Source organism: Anomaloglossus baeobatrachus, chromosome 3, assembly GCF_048569485.1.
Source record: "Anomaloglossus baeobatrachus isolate aAnoBae1 chromosome 3, aAnoBae1.hap1, whole genome shotgun sequence".
NCBI classification, from domain to species: Eukaryota; Metazoa; Chordata; class Amphibia; order Anura; family Aromobatidae; genus Anomaloglossus; species Anomaloglossus baeobatrachus.
The window spans coordinates 247,752,662-247,774,943 of record NC_134355.1 but is presented as its reverse complement, the minus strand read 5'-3'; the positions used below and the strand labels follow the sequence as shown (position 1 = coordinate 247,774,943).

The following is a 22,282-nucleotide window of genomic DNA, read 5'->3' as shown; positions in this document are numbered from 1 at the left end:
TAAATGTTCATCTCTGATGAGCTGCCAAAACTGTGAACCATCAACAACACCGCCCTTTTTTATTTTCAAAATGAGGTACTTGAAACAGTCTCCTTCAGCTGGCAAAGCTTTGATAAATTGCTTTATCAGACCCAGTTTCATGTGCAGAGGTGGGAATAATAAGTTATTTTTGTTAACAAGTGGCTCACCAGGTTCCAGGCCAATTCCATCCAATGCTTCTCACGAGCTATACGTCCCACATGCACAGAAAACAAAGATACACAGAGACAAAGAAATCAAACCATCTTGCTTGGGTTTGAAGTTAGGTGGACGACCATGTCTTGGTAAGTTTACAGTTTCGCTATACTGCACTTTTGGATGACGGATTGCACAGTGCTCCATGAGATGTTCAGTGCTTGGGCTATTTTTTATTACTTAACCATGACTTCCTCATCTCCACAACTTTATCCATGACCTGACTGGTGTGATCCTTGGGTTTCATGATGCTTTTTGTTACATAATGTTCTCAAATAAACCTCTGGGATCTTTACAGAACAGCTGTAGTTTACTAATTAGTTCACTTTCACTTCTGGAGGCAATAAGTCCCTCAGGATTTTAAATAGGGGTATCAGACTACAGGAGACTGAACACAAATGCATGTCACAATATTCAGATTTATATTTTTTTGTAAATATTTAAAAAAACATGTATCATTTTCTGAACACTTCTCATTTAAGTTTGTGAGTGTAATGTATAAAAATGTGTAAAAGTTCACAGGGTATGAATATTTTTCAAGGCACTAGATATACATTACTGGTCACATCACACACAGATTTTAAAGGGAGTTCCCTGATCCAATATGACATTGCACAAATCAATAGAAGAGCACAGGAGTAAAGTAATCAAAAGAAGAGCATAGGAGTAAAGTATTCAGTGCCATGAGTAGCTTGCAGCCCTGACATCACAACTGAACCTAGAGCAATGGGATGCCATATTATACTGACGTCATTTGTTAATTGAGCAGTTTTTGAAAGGCATTCAATTGGAACAAAAGATACTTTCTCAACAGGTTAATCTAAGGGCAGTATAACACAGTGACAGAGAACCTGATTCCAGTGTTGGATAAGTTACTTTTAAGTTACTTTTGTTGTTGTAGTCCTCTCAGTGTAATTCATACGGTTCCAAGTTCTTAAGATTTATGAGCTGTGTGCTGTCCTCATTCCATCTGCTAACTGGAAGCTGTCTCTCTATGAATATCATGGACTCGGGCATGTTCATCACACTGAGGCGATGTTAGCGCTCATGGACTGATTTTTTTCTTAAGGTAGCATCATAGTTGCATCCTAGCCTTATTTTAGTTGATTCAGTTTTTTTCTCATTCTTTTTTCACTTAAGCAGGTAGACTATTAGAACATTTTTATCTATTGATTCTAACAATGTATCAGTTAAAATCAGATGTTCTCAAATGGGACACTGAAATACACATTGTGTTTTCATAGATGCCCATGGACTGGTGGGTCCAAGCCTTATCCACAAAAATGATGACAAAAGGACATGCTCTAAAGGGCGCTTTACAAGCAGCGACATCGCTAGCGATTTCGCTCGTTAAAGCACCCGCCCCAACATTTGTGCGTCACGGGAAAATCGCTGCCCGTGGCGCACAATATCGCTAGTACCCGTCACACGGACTTACCTTCCTAGCGACGTCACTGTGGCCGTCGAACAGCCTCTTTTCTAATCTAAAGGGGCGGTTTGTGCGGCGTCACAGCGACGTCACATGGCAGGCATCCAATTGAAGCGGAGGGGTGGAGAGCAGCCCCACGAAAGACACGCCTACCTCATTGCTGGAGGATACAGGTACGGTGTTGTTCGTCGTTCCTGGGGTGTCACACGTAGCGATGTGTGCTGCCTCAGGAACGACCAACAACCTGCGTCCAAAAGCAGCAACGACATTTGGCAAATGGACGACGTGTCAACAATCAATGATTTGGTAAGTATTTTGCATCGTTAGCGGTCGCTGTTACGTGTCACATGCAACGACATCGCTAACGAGACCAGATGTGTGTCACGAATTCCGTGACCCCAACGACATCTCGTTTGTGATGTCGTTGCGTGTAATGGGGCCTTAAGTCTCATAGACTTGAGACATGGATCCATTTTTAATACTGATGTGTGTATGAAAGAAAAGGAGTGAGGAGGTGGAGATATAGGGAAAACAAGCAGGTGGGAAGGTGCACTTAAATGTCTAGACACATCAAGGGTCCACTAAGTGCCTGTACTTGGTTTGAACAATCACTCCATGCTGATGGACTCCCACTCCCATTAAGGTAAATATGGGGAGCATGATTTACCACTTTATGCTACAATATGTTAGTGTTTCTGGGAGTGAAAATAACACACTAGGTTATAATATAGCATCGTATATTATCTTATACTCACAATAGAATTCTGCAAAATTGAAATTGAAAATATATTGTATAATCCCAGATATAGTAAAAAATGTTATATACAACTTACCTACAAGTAAACTTTTGTTCAGCTTCACACTTCTTCGCACATTCCACGTCATCAGCTGTTGTATAAAATTCTCTTTGTTTACCCACCAGCCATGCTCCTTCAGTTTTTACATAGGCATCAAGTTCATCACTTAAAACTATTAAACAAAAATTGTTTTTTTCAGTTTTCTGAGCTATTGAAGATTACAATGATTAGCTCATGGGTATATCATATACAATATAGTATTCTATAATCTATTTGATATGAACTATGTTTGCTATACATGTTTTGTAGTTTGAGTTTACTGTGGTTATCTCACAGTTAGAGTGGTGGATTACAGTATCATGAGCACCAAACTGTATGGAAAGAGTAGTCCCTCTAGTCCAGAATTTTAAACATTTTTTGACATACAATTGGTTTCACCTGAACGTGACAGCTGATACATGAATTGGGCACTGGCTGTATGAACTCATCCAGGTATGTTGGAATCAAGAATAAGCAGACTTTAAAAGCCGCCATGCTGTAGACTAGTCGGACAAGCAGGTTACTGGTAGCTTATCCCTGCCCACTGCCCTGGAATCCTGAATTGACAGATCCCTGTGTATGTGAGTATATGGAGAAAGACCTGGCAATCCAGGGCAGCGGGTGGACAGTCCGATGAGTTTGCAGTGCGGTCTTGGTTCCTGGTGGCTTTTTTCTGAAATGCTGTAGCGCCTCAAAGTCACACATGCATGGATCAGACAGCTGCTGCCTGATACATGCTGCCCACGGATTGGGTAGCATGTGTCAGCTGACAGGCTCACTTTAATTCATACTTGTACATTTTTAAAATAGTTTTTCAGTGAGAGTGAGGCTTGTGGCATACGAAGCGTGCACTGAAACCTTCACTTTAACAACAACCGCCGTTCTGCAGGCAATGACAAGTACATACTCATACTTATTCATAACTCATGGAGACATTAATATGTATACTCACCACATAGTTACACATGCAACAAAATCACTATATAATTAAAACACATGTTTGCAGACAAGAATATACCTGTTTATAAAATTATATATATTTTTATATTATTATATATACAACGCAGCACACAAAAATAAATGGATCCTAGCAGTACTATAAAGTAATGGAGGCCAATATCCGGTGCCATCCTGGTCCTCTTCTGAGTGACTTCATTGCTCTACAGACTCTCCGGGTCATACTGCACTCTGAGTGACCCCAAAGTTGCTTTTACTTTGTATATGGAGCATCAGAATGAGGCTCTATAGACTAATATTGTAAAAGAAACACATACATTCCCTGACAAAAGTTCTGTCGCTTTTCCATGTTATGTAAATAAAAGCTTATAATCTGACTTTAAATTCATCCATTGGTTTCATAAATTACTCTTTTGAAAGCTCAAGCCCTCCCAAATTTGGTTTAGGTTATGAAAATAAAGTTGCTGCAAAGCTGAAATATAGATCATTTAATGAACACAGAAAGGTCAGATTTTGGCAAGACAACAGTTTTGTCACTGTCACGCTCCCCGGTGCCCGTGCCACGCTTCCCGGCTCCCCTGCCACGCTCCCCGGCTCCCCTGCCTCGCTCCCCGGCTCCCCTGCCACGCTTCCCGGCTCCTCTGCCATGCTCCCCGGCTCCCGGACCTCGCTTCCCCGCTCCCGGGCTCTGCTCCCCGGTCCCCCGCACCTCAGCCTCCATGCTCCCTCACCTGCCTCTTCCAGGCAACCTGGTCCCCGGTCCTGACGCCCGGCTGCTGTTCTGAGCCGGCCCGGCATTCCTGCCTCCTGTACATCGCATCCTGCCCTGGCTTCTGGCACCCGGGCCTCGCGCATGCGCATTAGGGCGCGCGCGCGGTCATTGACCTTTTCTTAAAGGGCCAGCGTCCTCCAACAGGATATTGAAGATGCAGGTACAGGGTATATAGGGGGTTCCTTTCCAAGTGGGCGGGGCCTGTTCTTCGTGTTTTCTAAGCTAGGAGTCAGGTCTCCTTGTGTTTGTGCCATACTTACCTATCTGTCTTGTAGAGTCGCCCCCGTAACGCCAACCGGTCCTGACGACTCCCGATTCCCGAACGGTGACTGCCTGCCATCCCGTCAGTCCCTACCATCTCCGATCCCTGCATCCTGTGGTGACCCGTCTTCTCGCTCCGTCGGTTCCGGACTCTGCCTGACGTCATCTCGGCCTCCAAACCTGAGCTCCGTCACCCGGACTACCTTCAGTGACTCCGTGGTCCCAGAGACTTCTACACTCCTCTGAACGGACTGTCCTGCTACCTGTAGTGCTCCGGCTACCGGGCACCTTGCCCTCGGTGAGGTGTTCAGCCCAGTGGATCCACCTCCTGGGTCTGCCCGTCCACCTGGCCCTAACAGTAAGAACAGGCCATGGATCCCGCTGAAGCACTAGCGGCCCAGCTGGGCACCCTACAGCAGGAACTCGTACAACAGCGCGAGACCCAGTCCCGCATGCTGGCCTTCATGTCCTCGGTGGATACCCGCCTGCACACGCTGCAAGCATCTGCCACGTCCCTGGCATCTCAGGTTACTACGGCACAGTCCACGGCCACGGTTCCCGTGGCGGCTACCTCGGAAGCTTCTAAACTCCGCTTGGCCTCTCCACCCCGATATGCCGGAGATCCCAAGACCTGCGAGGGTTCCTAAACCAGTGCTCCCTCCATTTCAAGCTGCTTCCGCACTTGTTTGCCTCCAACCAAGCCAAGGTGGCGTTTGTGATGTCCCATCTAGAGGGTGAGGCACTGGCCTGGATGAACCCCTTGTGGGAGAAGGAGGACCCTGTGACCACTAACATCCAGGACTTCCTGCAGGCATTTAGAAACACCTTTGAGGAACCCGGACGTGCCACCGCATCCGCCTCATCACTCCTCGGGCTACGTCAGGGGACCATGACGGTGGGGCAGTATGCCATCCGCTTCCGCACTTTGGCCTCAGAATTGAGGTGGAACAATGAAGCCCTCACCGCCGCCTTCTGGGAAGGACTCTCCAGCCGTATTAAGGACGAGCTGGCAGGCCGCGATGTTCCTTCCACCCTGGATGCCCTGATCGCACTAGCCACCCGCGTGGACCTCAGATTCCAGGAACGATCCAAAGAGGTGTCCCGTGAGAGACGTCCGATACGGCATTCCTCTCCTCCGCAGAAGCCCGCCGTACTTCAGTCAGCGTCATCTGGTGTCTCTGTCCACGAGCCCATGCAGATTGACCGTTTGCGGCAGTCCGAACAACGCCGAGCAGAACGGCTCGCCAAGGGCCTCTGCTTCTACTGCGGAGAGGGCACACACCTGCTACGTTCCTGTCCAGAGAGGCTGGGAAACTCCAAAGCTTAGGGTTGGTAGGAGAGGCCACCCTAGGTGCTGGGACTCACTCAGACCCGGTTACGTGGACTGTTCAAGTGACAACGGGAGAGACGCGGTTCACAGCCGAGGCGTACCTCGATTCCGGGGCAGCAGGCAATTTCATCCAGCAGGCCACGGTGGACAAGTACCAGGTGTCTGCTACTCCACTCGACAAACCCCTCGTGATTGCCTCTGTAGATGCGAGACCCCTCTCTGACACCATCTCGTGGATCACCAAGCCGGTGGAACTACGTATCGGTGCCCTGCACACCGAGAACATCGCTCTCTACGTCCTCCCACACATGTCTCATCAAATCCTGCTGGGACTCCCCTGGTTACGGACACACGAACCGTCAGTCAGCTGGGGTACTGGTGAAATCACCCGATGGGGCTCCTCTTGCCACGAGAACTGTCTGAAGACTATACAGCTCATCCGACGACCTCCGGTTCCGGAGTCCCTACCGGGACTGCCCTCGGCCTATTGGTCCTTCGCGAACGTCTTTGATAAAAAGGAGTCAGAGGTACTGCCGCCACATCGTCCTTACGACTGTGCCATCGACCTACTCCCGGGAACTACACCACCTCGAGGACGGATATATCCGCTGTCTCCTGCTGAAACAAGGGCCATGTCTGCCTACATCACGGAGAACCTGGCAAGGGGATTCATTCGGAGATCCTCCTCTCCTGCTGGAGCAGGCTTCTTCTTCGTTAAGAAGAAAGAGGGCGACCTACGCCCATGCATTGACTACAGGGAATTGAACCAAATCACCGTGAAAAATAAATACCCCCTGCCGCTCATCCCCGAATTGTTTGATCGGCTTAGAGGAGCTCGTGTGTTTACCAAGTTGGATCTTCGGGGTGCCTACAACCTGGTTCGCATCCGCTCTGGGGACGAATGGAAGACCGCATTCAATACTCGCGATGGGCACTATGAATACTGTGTGATGCCCTTCGGCCTGTGTAACGCACCAGCAGTCTTTCAGGAATTGGTGAACGACGTGTTCCGGGACCTTCTCTACGTCTGTGTGGTGGTGTATCTTGATGATATCCTGGTCTTCTCTCCGGACCTCCAGACCCACAGAGAGAACATGCAGCAGGTACTACAAAGACTGAGAGAGAATCGTCTGTACGCCAAGTACGAGAAGTGTGTCTTCGAGCAGTCTTCTCTTCCCTTCCTGGGTTACGTAATCTCCGATACCGGTCTGCAGATGGACCCGGAGAAGGTCTCTTCCATTCTCAACTGACCCCCTCCTTCCGGACTGAAGGCAATCCAACGCTTTCTGGGATTCGCAAACTATTACCATCAGTTCATCCCTCACTTCTCTGCTCTGACTGCACCTCTCTCCGCCTTGACCAAGAAGGGGACTAATCCAAAGGACTGGTCACCTGCGGCCGACGCCGCGTTTGGCTCCCTGAAACAGGCATTTGCTTCTTCCCCTGTGCTCCACCGTCCTGAGTTAAACCGACAGTTCACCTTGGAGGTGGATGCCTCCTCCTCGGGAGCCGGAGCAGTGCTCATGCAGAAGTCCTCCTCCGGGAAGATGGTTACTTGCGGTTTCCACTCCAAGAGCTTCTCAGCGCCTGAACGCAACTACACCATCGGTGACCGAGAGCTATTGGCAGTCAAACTGGCTCTGGAGGAATGGCGCTACCTTCTGGAGGGAGCAGTGTACCCCGTGATCATTTACACGGACCACAAGAACCTGGAATACCTGCGGTCCGCTCAGCGACTGAACCCACGGCAAGCCAGGTGGTCCTTGTTCTTTGCCAGGTTCGATTTTCAGCTCCATTTTCGACCCGCGGACAAGAATGTACGAGCAGATGCCTTGTCCAGGTCATTCATGCCCATGGAGCAGGAGGAGGAGACATCCCAGCCCATCATCTGCCCTAGTAAAATCATTCCGGTGGCCCCTGTCACCCTGGCCCAGATACCGCCCGGGAAGACCTATGTCTCTGAGACTGACAGGCAAAAAGTGTTGCACTGGGGACATGCCTCGAAAATAGCCGGCCATGCTGGTCAGAAGAAAACATGGAGTACAATTGTACGTCACTACTGGTGGCCATCCCTTCGCACGGACGTCGCTTCTTTTGTCTCAGCCTGCTCCTCTTGTGCCAGGAACAAGACGCCCAAACACCTGCCATATGGCCGTCTTCTGCCTCTGCCTATACCCTCCGTTCCGTGGCAACACATTGCAATGGACTTTATTACGGACTTGACCCTGTCCTCCGGACACACAGTCATATGGGTCGTGGTGGATCGGTTCTCCAAAATGGCTCATTTCGTCCCTATGGCTGGACTGCCCTCTGCCCAGGAACTCGCTGACACTTACATACAGCACATCTTCCGGTTGCATGGCTTTCCATCACACATTGTGTCCGACAGAGGAACTCAGTTTACCTCCCGCTTCTGGAGGGCCCTCTGCAAACATCTGGGAGTGACTCTGGACTTTTCTTCAGCCTACCATCCTCAGTCGAATGGCCAAGTGGAACGAGTCAATCAGATTCTGACCTCCTTCTTACATCACTACGTTAACGCCCATCACGACGACTGGTCCACGCTTCTTCCTTGGGCTGAATTCTCCCATAACCATCACGTCAGTGAGTCCTCCTCCAGCTCTCCCTTCCATGTCGTTTACGGTCTTCAGCCTTCCGTTCCATTACCAGTATCTTCTTCCTCGGATGTCCCTGCTGCTGATACCGTAGTCCGTGACTTTTCAACGATTTGGGACTCTGTCAAGACGTCCCTTGGACGTGCTTCCCTGCGGATGAAGAGACACGCAGACAAGAGGCGTCTGGATCCTCCGTGTTTCACTCCGGGAGATCTGGTCTGGCTTGCTTTCAAATATGTCCGATTGAAGCTACCATCATACAAGCTGGGTCCTCGCTACATCGGGCCGTTTAAAGTCCTCAGCAAAATAAATGAGGTCTCCTACAAGGTGCAGCTCCCGGCCACGATGAGAATACCCAACTCCTTCCACGTCTCCCTGCTCAAGCCGGTTGTCCTTGGTCCCTTCTCTGCTGCTGCCAGTTCTGCTCCTCCTCCTATTGCTGATGATGACATCTATGTAGTAAGGGATATCGTGGCCATGAAAACCGTACGGGGCCGACAGTTCTTCCTGGTGGACTGGGCTGGGTATGGTCCTGAGGATAGGTCCTGGGAACCCCGGGAGAATGTGGGCACTCCTCTGATTTGTGCCTTCCTGTCCCGGTTGCGGGGAGGGGGGCGTGGGGGAGGGGGTACTGTCACGCTCCCCGGTGCCCGTGCCTCGCTTCCCGGCTTCCCTGCCACGCTCCCCGGCTCCCCTGCCTCGCTCCCCGGCTCTCCTGCCACGCTTCCCGGCTCCTCTGCCATGCTCCCCGCTCCCGGGCTCTGCTCCCCGGTCCCCCGCTCCTCAGCCTCCATGCTCCCTCACCTGCCTCTTCCAGGCAACCTGGTCCCCGGTCCCGGCGCCCGTCTGCTGTTCTGAGCCGGCCCGGCACTCCTGCCTCCTGTACATCGCATCCTGCCCTGGCTTCTGGCACCCGGGCCACACGCATGCGCATTAGGGCGCGCGCGCGGTCATTGACCTTTTCTTAAAGGGCCAGCGTCCTCCAACAGGATATTGAAGATGCAGGTACAGGGTATATAGGGGGTTCCTTTCCAAGTGGGCGGGGCCTGTTCTTCGTGTTTTCTAAGCTAGGAGTCAGGTCTCCTTGTGTTTGTGCCATACTTACCTATCTGTCTTGTAGAGTCGCCCCCGTCTCGCCAACCAGTCCTGACGACTCCCGAATCCCGAACGGTGACTGCCTGCCATCCCGTCAGTCCCTACCATCTCCGATCCCTGCATCCTGTGGTGACCCGTCTTCTCGCTCCGTCGGTTCCGGACTCTGCCTGACCTCATCTCGGTCTCCGAACCTGAGCTCCGTCACCCGGACTACCTTCAGTGACTCCGTGGTCCCAGAGACTTCTACACTCTTCTGAACGGACTGTCCTGCTACCTGTAGTGCTCCGGCTACCGGGCACATTGCCCTCGGTGAGGTGTTCAGCCCAGTGGATCCACCTCCTGGGTCTGCCCGTCCACCTGGCCCTAACAGTCACCTTGTCACATAATGCACCCAATCCTAGTTTACATCCTCACCTGTGCTTACTAAATGATCGGTTAAATAGTGGGTGTGTATTAAAAAGAAACCCAGCACCCCAGACCTTCAATTGAACTGCAACTTGACCTCTGACAACATGCCAAAAATCCACCCTGCAACCAAAGCCTTGATTATCAAGAGGCTGAAGACCAGATCCACTGCAGAGGTGGCTGGCACCTTTAATGGGTCTCAGTGTCAAGTACAAAGAATTGAAAAAAGATTTGAAGAGACTGGAGAGGTTTTTGACAAGCCCAGGTCCAGCAGACCCTGCAAGACAACTGCTCAGGAGGAACGTTTGTTGGTTAGAAAATCCAAAGCCAGCTCCTCTTCCACTGCAGCAGAGTTCCAAAAGGCCTGGTCACCTCAGGTCCCTGTGTCAACTAGAACAGTTTGTAGGATTCTGTCTCGAAATGGCCTCCATGGTCGAATCAGTGCCCAGAAGCCAGCACTAAACAAAAGGCAATTAAAAAAACGTGTGGCATTTGCCAATTCCCTCAGCCTGCTAAACAGATGGATGCTGGATAAGTGGCAGAAGGTGGATTTCTCTGATGAATCTTCAGTTGAATTACACCACAGCCGCCGCAAATACTGCAGGAGACCTACTGGAGCCCGTATGGATCCAGAAAACAGTTAAGTTTGGTGGTGGAAAGATCATGGTCTGGGGTTACATTCAGTATGGGGGTGTGCGAAACATTTGCAAGGTGGAAGGCAATATCAATAGCCTAAAATATCAAGAAGTATTAGCTACCTCTTACATTCCCAATCATAAAACTGGTAAAATTCTGCAGCAGGATTGTGCTCCATCTTATACATCCATCTCTGCAACAAAGTTCCTCCTGGCAAAGAAGAGCAAGGTGCTCAAGGACTGGCCAGCCCAGTCACCAGATATGATCATCATTGAGCATGTTTGGGGTAGGATGAAAGAGGAAGCTTAGAAGACAAAACCAAAGAATCTAGATGAACTCTGGGAGGCATGTAGACTGCATTCTTTACTATTCCTGATGACTTCATCATTAAATTGTATGAATCATTGTTGAACCGCATGGATGCAGTCCTTCAAGCTTATGGAAGTCACACAAAATATTAAATATGGCTCTAATAGCACCACAAGTTCATTCACCAATGTTATGCAACATATCTTTGTATTAGAAGTTCATTATTTGTTTGAATTTCACATTACTTTCTGTGGGCAACAAAACTTTTGTCTTGCCAAAATCTGACCTTTCTGTGCTCATTAAATAATTAATATTTCAGCTTTGCAGCAACTTTATTTTCATAACCTAAACCAAGTTTGGGAGAGTTTCAGCTTTCAAAAGAGTAATTTATAAAATCAATGGATTAATTTAAAGTCAGGTTATAAGCTTTTATATACATAACATGGATAAGCGACAGAACTTTTGTCAGGGACTGTATAGCGCAGGTTGATACAAAAAGTCTGAAAAACTGTCACGTGACCAGAAGATGAGCAGAATACCATTAAATGCTGGAGAAGATGGCAACATTGCAATAGATGAGTATGTTAATATAGAGAAACTATACTACACTATCATTTACACATGTTAAAGGGGTTTTACCACAAATAAATTTCTTTTTAATCAATAGATCTTTGAATAATAAGTTCCATAATTGGATGTGTTTAAAAAAAATCTTCCTGTACTGAGATAATCCTATAGACAGTCATGCTCAAAAGTGTTGACACCCTTGAAATTGTTCCAGAAAATTAATTATTTCTCCCTGAAAATTATTGCAATTACACGTTTTGTTATACACATATTTATTTCCTTTGTGTGTAATGGAACAACATGAAAAAACAAAGAAAAGGAAAATTAGAAATAATTTCACACAAAATCCTCAAAAATGGACAGGACAATATTGTTGGTACCTTTCAAAAATTGTGGGTAAGCAATTTGTTCCAAGCATGTTGTTGCAAGAGGACTGGCGGATTGGAATAAAGATGAGAGAATATCCCAATTAGCAGCCAGGGTCCACCATGCAGAGATGGTACACTGCAGCTATAAACCAGGTAGGACCCTTCAGCAGCAGTAGAGAACGCAAAATGTTCCCTATGCACTGTGTTGGATGGCACACAGCGCAAATAGGGACACAGGGTACAGTCTCTGTTAAACTGCACAGAGACTGCACACTACTGTGGTAGTAGCCTTTGTTAACTCTACAGAGGCTATGTGCATCAGCTGTAGTCCCTGTTAACTCCCCAGGGCACTACCAGCTACACTAGAGGACTCTGTTAAACTCTACAGAACCCCTGTGCACTACTGCCGATTTAAATAGAGAGATAAGTCGGTTGGCACTGCACTATCCGTGCTGCCTGAGATCGATAATATAATAACAGAGACGCGGAATTACCATAGCAGACTAGTGGAAGGGCCACTGTGACTCTGCACACACTTACCCTAACAGTGGCGCTGCACCAACCTGTCTGGCGTGCCCCTAGGTACTGTACAACTTACTGCAGGACCCACACATCAGACGTGGCGAGGCCACAACGCCTAAGGCCTGCCTGTGTAAGCGATCACCACTAGCGTGTGGGATTGCTACTGTCTCTAATTACAGCTCTAGTGATATAGGAACAGATTTTTAGCTATAGCACACCAGAGGCCGAAAGACACATAGAACAACAATGGCTGAATACTGCACAGCCATATGCATCAGAGAGAGGATTATAAGACTTAAGCCACTCTCCAAACACACTACCAGTCATCGTCTGATGACCAATGGTGGTCTGCAAGGTCATAGCGGCGGGCATCCGCGAGCCAATTAGGCATCACCACATCGTCAGGATAGCTGGTGTCAGTCATCCTATCAGATCATGCCACGTCATCAGCAGGACAGCTGACGTCAGTCAGCCAATCCGGTCCTGCCCCATCACGGGCATGCCGAGTAGCATCCAAACTGGATTTAGCCTCAGACAGAAAACAAAGTGTGCGAGCATGCTCTGTAGCCTGAACTGAGGACTTAGTCTCGTTTCTGAGACTTGAGGGTGCTTTACACGCTGCGACATCGCTAGCGATTGCTAGCGATGTCGAGCGCGATAGCACCCGACCCGTCGTACATGCGGCATTTGGTGATCGCTGCCCTAGCAAACATTATCGCTATGGCAGCGTCACATGCACATACCTGTGCAGCGACGTCGCTGTGACCGCCGAACAATCCCTCCTTCAAGGGGGAGGTGCGTTCGGTGTCACAGCGACATCAACGCGACGTCACTAAGCGGCCGTCCAATAGAAGCGGAGGGGCGGAGGTGAGTGGAACATAACATCCCGCCCACCTCCTTCCTTCCACATTGCTGTTGGATGCAGGTAAGGAGATGTTTGTCGTTCCTGCGGTGTCACACACAGCGATGTGTGCTTCACCAGGAATGACAAACAACATCATACCTGCAGCAGCAATGATATTAGGGAAAGGAGCGACGTGTCAACGATCACCGGTTTTGGATGATTTTGCGATCATTGATTGTTGCTCCTTGGTGTCACACGCTGCGATGTCGCTACCGGCGCCGGATGTGTGTCACTAACGATGTGACCCTGACGATATATCATGTGACCCATACTGTAACATCCTCCTCTGTGGCCTCCCTGCCAACACGCTCGCCCCTCTCCAGTCCATCCTTAACTCTGCTGCCCGACTTATCCACCTCTCTCCTCAATACCACCCCGCTTCTCCCCTCTGCATGTCCCTCCACTGGCTTCCAATCTTCCACCGTATCCAATTCAAACTTCTAACACTGACCTACAAAGCTGTGCATAATCTTTCCCCTCCGTACATCTCCGAACTACTCTCCCACTACACTCCAACACGTCACCTCCGGTCCTCCCAAGATCTCCTCCTCTCCTCCTCTCTCATTCGCTCCTCACGCAACCGACTCCAAGACTTCTCCCGAGCATCCCCAGTCTCCTGGAACTCGCTGCCTCAACACGTCAGACTATCCCCTACCCTTGCAAACTTCAAACGGAACCTGAAAACTCATCTGTTCAGAAATGCCTACAATCTACAATGAACTCGCTGCCGCCCGACCACCGTGCGGAGCTGCCGCCCGACCACCGTGCGGAGCTGCCGCCCGACCACCGTGCGGAGCCGCCGCCTGACCTACACCCCACCTATTGTCTCCTCCCCATAATCCTATAGAATGTAAGCCCGCAAGGGTAGGGCCCTCTTCCCTCTGTACTAGTCTGTCTACTGTAACTTGTATACGTATTTTGTATGTAACCCCCTTCTCATGTACAGCACCATGGAATTAATGGTGCTCTATAAATAAATAATAATAATAATAATAATAATAATATCGGTAGCGATGTCGCAGCATGTAAAGCACCCTTTAGACTGAGCATTCTCAATAGGTAAACCACTGGACTTAGCCTTAGAAAGAGAGCCACGTACCTGAGCATGCGCACTAGCTGCTTCTCCACTCTTAGACGTGGAGTATTAAGCAACCAGCTGGACAAACCGAGGCACGGCCAGAAATGGAAGACGGCACCTGGGTGGAATAAAAACCACAGCAGGCCGCATGCGGCATCGGCGGCACCGGTTTCTAACACGTGATGCGTGTTCAAACTCACCTGTGACAAGTAATGACAAGATATGGGCAATATGAAAATCACACCTGAAACCAGATAAAAGGGGAAATGTTGGCTCAATCTGTGACTTTTGTGTCTGCTCGTGCCACACTAAGCATGGTGAACATGAAGAAGAAAAGAAAACTGTCTAAGTCCTTGATAACCAAGATTGTTGAAAAACATCACCAATCTCAAGGTTACAAGTCTATCTCCAGAGATATTGATGTCCCTTTGTCCACGGTGTGCAACTTAATCAAGAATTTTGCAACCCATGGCACTGTAGCTAATTTTCTTGGATGTGGACAGCAAAGAAAAATTGATGAAAGTTTGCAACATAGGATAGCCAGGATGGTGGATAAGCAGCCCCAATCAAGTTTCAAAGAAATTCAAGCTGTCCTGCAGCCTTAGGATGTTCAGTGTCAGTACGAACTATCAGTCGACATTTGAATTAAATGAAACTATGACAGGAGACCAATAAAGACCACACTGCTGACACAGAGACATAAAAAAAAGCTACACTGCAGCTTGCCAAAATGTACGTGAATAAGCCAAAATCCTTCTTGGAAACCATCTTGTGAATAGATGGAACCAAGATAGAGCTTTTTGGTAAAGCACATCATTCTACTATTTACTGATAACGTAATGATCCATACAGAGAAAATAACATAGTACCTACAGTCAAATATGGTGGCAGTTCAAAGATGTTCTACGATTGTCTTGCTACCTGTAGCACTGGGTGCCTTGACAGTGTGCAAAGCATCATGAAATCTGAAGACTATCAAAGGATTTTGGGTTGCAATGTAGTGCTTATTGTCAGAAAGCTGGGTCTGTGTCCTAAGTCATGGGTCTTCCAGTAGAACAATGACCCCAAACATACTTCAAGAAGCCTCCAGAAAAGGATGGAATCAAAGCGTTGGAGAGTTCTGAAGTGGCAGCAATGAGCCCGGATCTAAATCACCTTTAACACCTGTGGAGAGATCTTAAAATTGCTGTTGGGAGAAGGAAGCCTTCAAATATGATAGACATAGAGCAGTTTGCAAAAAAAAGAGTGGCTTGTTGATGATAATAGGATATGATTGATTGCAGAAATTTATTCCAAAGGATGGGCAATCAAATAAAATTGAGGGTGCCAACAATTTAGTTCAATCTATTTTTGGTGTTTTGTGTGAAATTATGTCTAATATTCCTTTTCTCAGTTTTTTTTGTGTTCCAATACACACAAAAAAAATAAATATGTGTACGATAAAACATGTGTAATTGTAATAATTATTTTGTGAGAAATACTTTATTTCCTGGAACAATTTCAAGGGTGCCAACACTTTCGACTATGACTCTATGTGCCCCTGCTATGTATTGTGTAATGGCGGTGTCTGACTGTATAGGAGCATGGTCTGATTTTACCACATCTCCTGGGCAGGGGAGGAAGTAAAAATGTATACAGACAGTTCTGCATTGGATCAGAAATGATTCTTTCTTTGAGGCCTAAAACACACTTCCGCATAAAAAACGCACGTGTGACACGTTCCGTTTTTCGGGTCCGTGTTCCTTTTTTTATCAGGGTTTCTCCGGTACGTATGAAATCCGTGTGATGGCGTATGCTTGCCGTGTGTACGTGTGGAATTTCCGCATAAAATACGTACGTGTGCTGTCCGTGTGACTTCCGTTTTTTCAGATCCGCATTCATACCCAAATTACGTTGTTAATCCTTCATCATGAGATCCTGGTGTTGTTAATTGGTCAATTTCCGTCCCTCATCGGTGTATAAGGGTTAAAAACATTTCAAATCATTGTTTTCTGGCTCTACCACTCATTATACAGACTCCAAAATGCCTCTCTCCAATGAAGCAACCATGTATTTGCTATGGTTGATATCTAAGAGGTTTGGGGTTAGGCGACATATGCTGGATTATGAACCACCTGTTGAAAAAAGGATGTGGATCCACCCCCTTGTCAAGCTCAGGAAAACGCATGGACATTTTAATATTCTTTATGGAGAAATGCGCAAATTTCCACCTAAATTTCAAGCATACTGCCATATAACCATAACATCCTTTGACAACATCCTTGGCCTTGTGCATCACCAATTGAAACATCAGGACATTTGACAATTTGACAATTGAACTGATAGATTGGAAACAAGTGTTGCTGATGTTTGGATTAAAAACGCACACGGACGATACGTGCTGAACATGGACATGCTACGTGTGCCGTCCATGCAGGCACAGACCCATTGACTTTAGCGGGTCCGTGCCTGCGTGTTGACGGCCAAAAACGGACATGTCGACCATGTGGAAAAACGCACACACGTACTTACCACATGGACACACGTTCCGTGTGATTTTACGCGTGTGTGCCATCTACCATAGGGTAACATTGGTCAACGTGTCTCAGTGTCTCCGGTACATGCAAAAACGTACCAAACACGTACCAGAGGCACGCACGTGTGTTGCAGGTCTGAGGTAAAACATTTTTTCCTATTGCTGATATGCTGACCTTTTCTGGTAATGTACCATTATTTACGGTACTTTCTGTTTATCATTTGTAATAAAATAGCACACTAGTCCCTGTTCAGACAGGTGAGCCCTGTACACAGACAAATGTGTGTATTTTTGTTCTATCTCCGCAACTGATCGATTAATTTGATCAAAACTGGCAAATGTGTCCCCAATGCACAACTCTTTATTCTGTGGAAAACCAGTTTAAAGGAATAAAATGTTTAAATACAGCTTAATGAAAATTTGATTAAAAAAAATCTCTATAAGGTGAAAAAACAGACAAAAAAAAGAAACAGAATACAGTACATATGATATGGAAATGTTACATATGATATGCTATTGTGACGCCCTGGGCAAGCCAGGGGTCACAGGTCACAACACCACACGCACCCCACATTCCCTGCAGGAACACCAAGGTCAGAACACAAATCCTTGTTGCCCTCCTCCAGGGGCTGATGTACAGACCAGGGGGTGGGCCAGGCGGTTGGCATCACCCACTGAGGAGTTCACAGTCCTGGAGGCGGGAAAAACCAAGAAGAGTTTAGCTCAGGAAGGGCTAGAGTGAGAGTCAAGCTAGGGAAGTGAAGGAGTAAACAGTGGAGAGTTGAGTTTGAGAGAAGAAAAGTGACAGTTTGAAAGCCTGAAGTTGGTCCGGGTGTGTGCCCCGGACTGAGACAGCAAGGTTGGCAGACGGCGGTGACCGTCTGCAGGAGAGGCTGATCGGAGGTTGCCGAAAGGACCGTGGACGGGTGGTGGCCCGGCGGTACCGGAGCGGTATACAAAGAGAAGCCAGCACCAGTGGCAGGGGCCTTTCGGATCCAGGCAAGGCTAGGAGTCGCCATAATTTGACAAATCCGTCAGTGAAGGGGACCTCCGGGTCTCCCACCAGCAAAGTCCCGATTGAAGGCAACAGTCCAACCGTGAAGGGGAGACACTGCCACCGCCAAGGCACCAGTTTCCCAAGGCCAGCGCCTGCGGGCAAGAGAGGGGCTCCTCCGGCTCATATCCAAGCTGGGGAGCGGGTTACCGGTGGGAATCCATCGCTACCAAAGAACCGTACTTAGGTGCAGGGAAGTGACCGTCACCGCTAACTGCAGGGAACATCAGCACCGTGGCCGTCCGAGGGACCTGTCCAACCAGCCGTTTGTTTACCGTGAACTGTGTCATCATCCTTGGGCTGAGTGAGTACCTCTGTGCCGTGCGGCACAGCGCTGCCCCTGCGCCCCTGCACCTCCACAGGCCCCATAACCCGCCTGTCCACCATCCTGACCTCCCCATCATTGGGCCCCGGGACTACCAAAACCCCTACCCACGGAGGGGCAAACCAACATCTAGCTGCTCCATACCACCACTCCCGGGATCCCCAGACAGAGCAGCGGTGGTGTCCTCACAATCACCACAACCGTGGGTGGCGTCACGGACATTAATAAAATCCCCCACCAACAAATCAACCCCTTTCACTCACGGGCGAGGAGCGCCGCTCGAGTCCCCGGGATCCGGCCCATCGCTCGAGCCACCGAGCAGCAACAGTAGCCGCAGAGCAGCGGCAGCCGGACCCGAGCAGTGGGAGAGCGCAGCGTTGACACCCACCTCCCCGCCCGCGACACTATGATATGGAAATGTTACATAAAATGGCAAAATCATAGGCCAAATGCATATGTGGCGCCCCAAGACCTGGTTGCCACAACAGCATTGCCCCTCCAAAGGGTTAATGCGGAGCCTGGAGGTAATTGAGAGGTCTATTGGCCAGTAAGTTTAACATCCAATGCAGTTCTCCCTCAGACCAGCAGGGGGAGCTCTGAACCTGGAGTTCCAGGGAGCATTCCTTAAGTCTGGCCTGAGGGAGGAGTTAGTGTTCAGTCTGTAGAGAGAAGTCATAGCAAGCAGACGCAGAGTAGTGCTGTCCTGTGGAACTGGGGCCTAGAGCTGGAGCAGCTTGGCCCAGTGAGGCAGGAGGAGCAGAGAGGCAAAGAAGAGACTCGGACATCGGAGTCTGTGGCCACCAGGGCCTAAAATACTCCCTGGTAGCCGAATCCGAAGGGCAGGAGAGCTGCAAGCACCTGGCCCATAAACAGCCCGAAGGTACAGCTGCATCATCAGGGCCCGGTGTGGACTCCAGCAGAGAAGCACCAGAGAGGGCCTGCACAGCCTACCACACAGGAAGAGGGACGTACCACCGGTCCCAGCAGCAAGAGGGCCATTGCTAAATCCAGAGAGCAGGGTCCTATCACAGTAAGGAAAAGAACAGGAGTAGGCCTCATACTCATCTGGCCAAAACAACAGCTCAGTTACTTCCAGGCCGGCCGGAGCCCTCATCCACCTGTAACGGTCTCCCAGGACTAACCGTTTGTGAAGTAAAGAGGAGAAGGTAAAGAGACTGTTGTTTGTGCCTGTTTCTTTCATGCCTGTCGGCCCTGCACCGTGTTTTTCACACAACACCATAGACTCTCACGAGCACCAACAGTGTCCCCGGGGCACCGCTCCACCTGTGGGGAGCAGTACCACCATTGCTGCCATAACATCACCCCGGAGGCCCTACACAGCAGCGGCGGCTAAATAGCCGCATACCACAGGTGGCGTCACGAACACAAACCCCAAGTCACCGGCCATATTTAACTGACACCCACCAGGGCCACGGAGTCGGGCCCTGCCACCACTGATGACTCCCGGACTAGTCCGGCCCGGCACCGGGTGTCCTATAGCCCTGGGGTGGGCGAGTCACATAGAGCATGGGATAAAGAATCAATAGGGTATTAAACAAGAAAGTGTCACATGGATATAGCAATAAATATAATGTACCAACAAAATATGATCTGTAAGCCATAATCATCAACATTAACAGAAATAAACACTTGAAATAGAGCACTCTGTGTGTGATGACTCTGTATAATATATGCATTTCCCTTTTTGTATTGAACTACTGAAATAAACTAACTTTTTGATGATATCCTAATTTATTGAGATGCCCCTATATTTTATCATGATATAGGTCCCAATTTATTAAGACCGGCTTTGTTCACGTCGATCTTGATGAGTTGGTGTTCTGGCATCAGAAGTGCCTGATTTAATGATCGGGTTATGTGGGAATATTTTTTTCTTAAGAACTTATAGCCAGCGGTTGCTAATTACCTGCCTGTTCCGTCTATCTCCGACCTCTGCTGGCTCAGAGCGGTCACGGTCCACTCCTGATGGTGATTCAGCAGCTTCTCACATCAACAGAGCAGCTGCTTCTCTTACACTCTGCTCTGTTGTCAGGGCGTGACCGCCAATATCATGCTGATTGACAGCTAGTACCTCGCTGCCTAATTGCAGGAAGCCGTCTCTCAATCAACAACACGTCGGCAATCACACTCCATTGAGGGAGCATCCTCAAAGAGCTGTTCTGTTGATGTGAGGTCAAATTAAGCAGCACAGTCACCAGCAGGAGTTCATGATCACTGGGCAGAGCAGGCAGGTAAATACCTACTTGTCCGTTCTTAGTTCCATGAGAAAAAAATAAAAAATATAAAATATAAATGATAGTTTTGGATAACCCCATTATGAGGCACACGCCTCTTAATAAGTCAGGTTGATCCTAAAACTGGCATGCACCTTGCCACAATTCTTACTGCAGTGAGTGTCTGAAGTAAGATTTGTAGTGTAAGTTGCGCCACAGCTCGTCATGAATTAGATGACCAGTTATTGCATGAGTTAGACCAAATTCTTCTGCAACCTCACATTGCGCAAACATTTTCAGTCTCTCCAAAATATTTGATGTAAGATTTCTGGAGTAAACACTTTGATGATTTGGGGCCATAGTGTACAGTATCTGTTTATCAGTGTAACAATTTGAGACAGGTTGGTTACTGTTCCATTTACTATGATTGGCAGATTTTTCTTTTTTTTGCAGATTTTTTTTAAAATTGTAACATAATGTAACCTTCTGTGTGAGCAAAGTTATGGCTTTGGATGGACCCATATAGATATAAAGGAGGCAGTCAGACCACTGGGTAGGGTTAGGGTACATTCACACTTTAGCAATGCAGCAGCGATCCGACCAGCGATCTGACCTGGTCAGGATCGCTGCTGCATTGCTACATGGTCGCTGGTGAGCTGTCAAACAGGCAGATCTCACCAGCGACCAGTGACCAGCCCCCAGCCAGCAGCGACGTGCAAGCGAAGCTGCGCTTGCACGGAGCCGGCGTCTGGAAGCTGCGGACACTGGTAACTAAGGTAAACATCGGGTATGGTTACCCAATGCTTACCTTAGTTACCAGCTCACACTGCTTAGCTTAGTGTGTGCAGGGAGCAGGAGCCGGCACTGGCAGCGTGAGAGCTGCGGAGGCTGGTAACGAAGGTAAATATCAGGTAACCACCTTGCTTACCCGATGTTTACCTTGGTTACAGCTTACCGCAGGCTGTCAGACGCCGGCTCCTGCTCCCTGGACATTCAGGATTGTTGCTCTCTCGCTGTCACACACAGCGATGTGTGCTTATCAGCGGGAGAGCGACAATAAAAAAACGAACCAGGGCTGTGTGCAACGAGCAGCGATCTCACAACAGGGGCCAGATCTCTGCTCAGTGTCACACACAGCGAGATCGCTAATGAGGTCACAAAAAACGTGACTCAGCAGCGATCTCAGTAGCGATCTCGCTGTGTGTGAAGTACCCTTAAGGTCCAGTCACACTAAGCAACTTACCAGCGATCCCAACAACGATAGGGATCGCTGGTAAGTTGCTAGGAGGTTGCTGGTGAGATGTCACACTGCGACGCTCCAGCGATCCCACCAGCAACCTGACCTGGCAGGGATCGCTGGAGCGTCGCTACACGAGTTGCTGGTGAGCTCACCAGCAACCAGTGACCAGCCCCCAGTCTCCTAGTTACAGCACACATCAGGTTAATTAACCCGATGTGTGCTGCAGCTAAATGTGCACAGAGCAGGGAGCAGCGCACACTGAGCGCTGGCTCCTTGCTCTCCTAGTTACAGCACACATCGGGTTAATTACCTGATGTGTGCTGCAGCTAAATGTGCACAGAGCTGGAGCCGGCAGCACAGGCAGTGAGAGCGGAGGAGTCTGGTATCAAAGGTAAATATCGGGTAACCAAGGACAGGGCTTCTTGGTTACCCGATGTTTACATTGGTTACCAGCCTCTGCAGAAGCCGGCTCCTGCTGCCTGCACATTAGTTGTTGCTGTCTCGCTGTCACACACAGCGATCTGTGCTTCACAGCAGGACAGCAACAACTAAATAATGGCCCAGGACATTCAGCAACAACCAACGACCTCACAGCA

General features: G+C 48.7%; 1 protein-coding gene across 1 annotated transcript in view; it reads right to left on the bottom strand.

The window, feature by feature from the left end:
* The window catches only part of PLG (plasminogen), a 206,952-nt gene extending 186,146 nt beyond the window's left edge, over nucleotides 1-20,806 (bottom strand). Inside the window, exons 1-3 of the mRNA XM_075341468.1 lie at nucleotides 20,619-20,806; nucleotides 14,519-14,562; nucleotides 2,497-2,668 (exon numbers count right to left, since the gene is read on the bottom strand). Coding sequence (XP_075197583.1) covers nucleotides 2,497-2,668; nucleotides 14,519-14,562; nucleotides 20,619-20,806 — 404 coding nt within the window. The remainder of the gene's footprint in view (nucleotides 1-2,496; nucleotides 2,669-14,518; nucleotides 14,563-20,618) is intronic.
* Nucleotides 20,807-22,282: the final 1,476 nt, after the last annotated feature.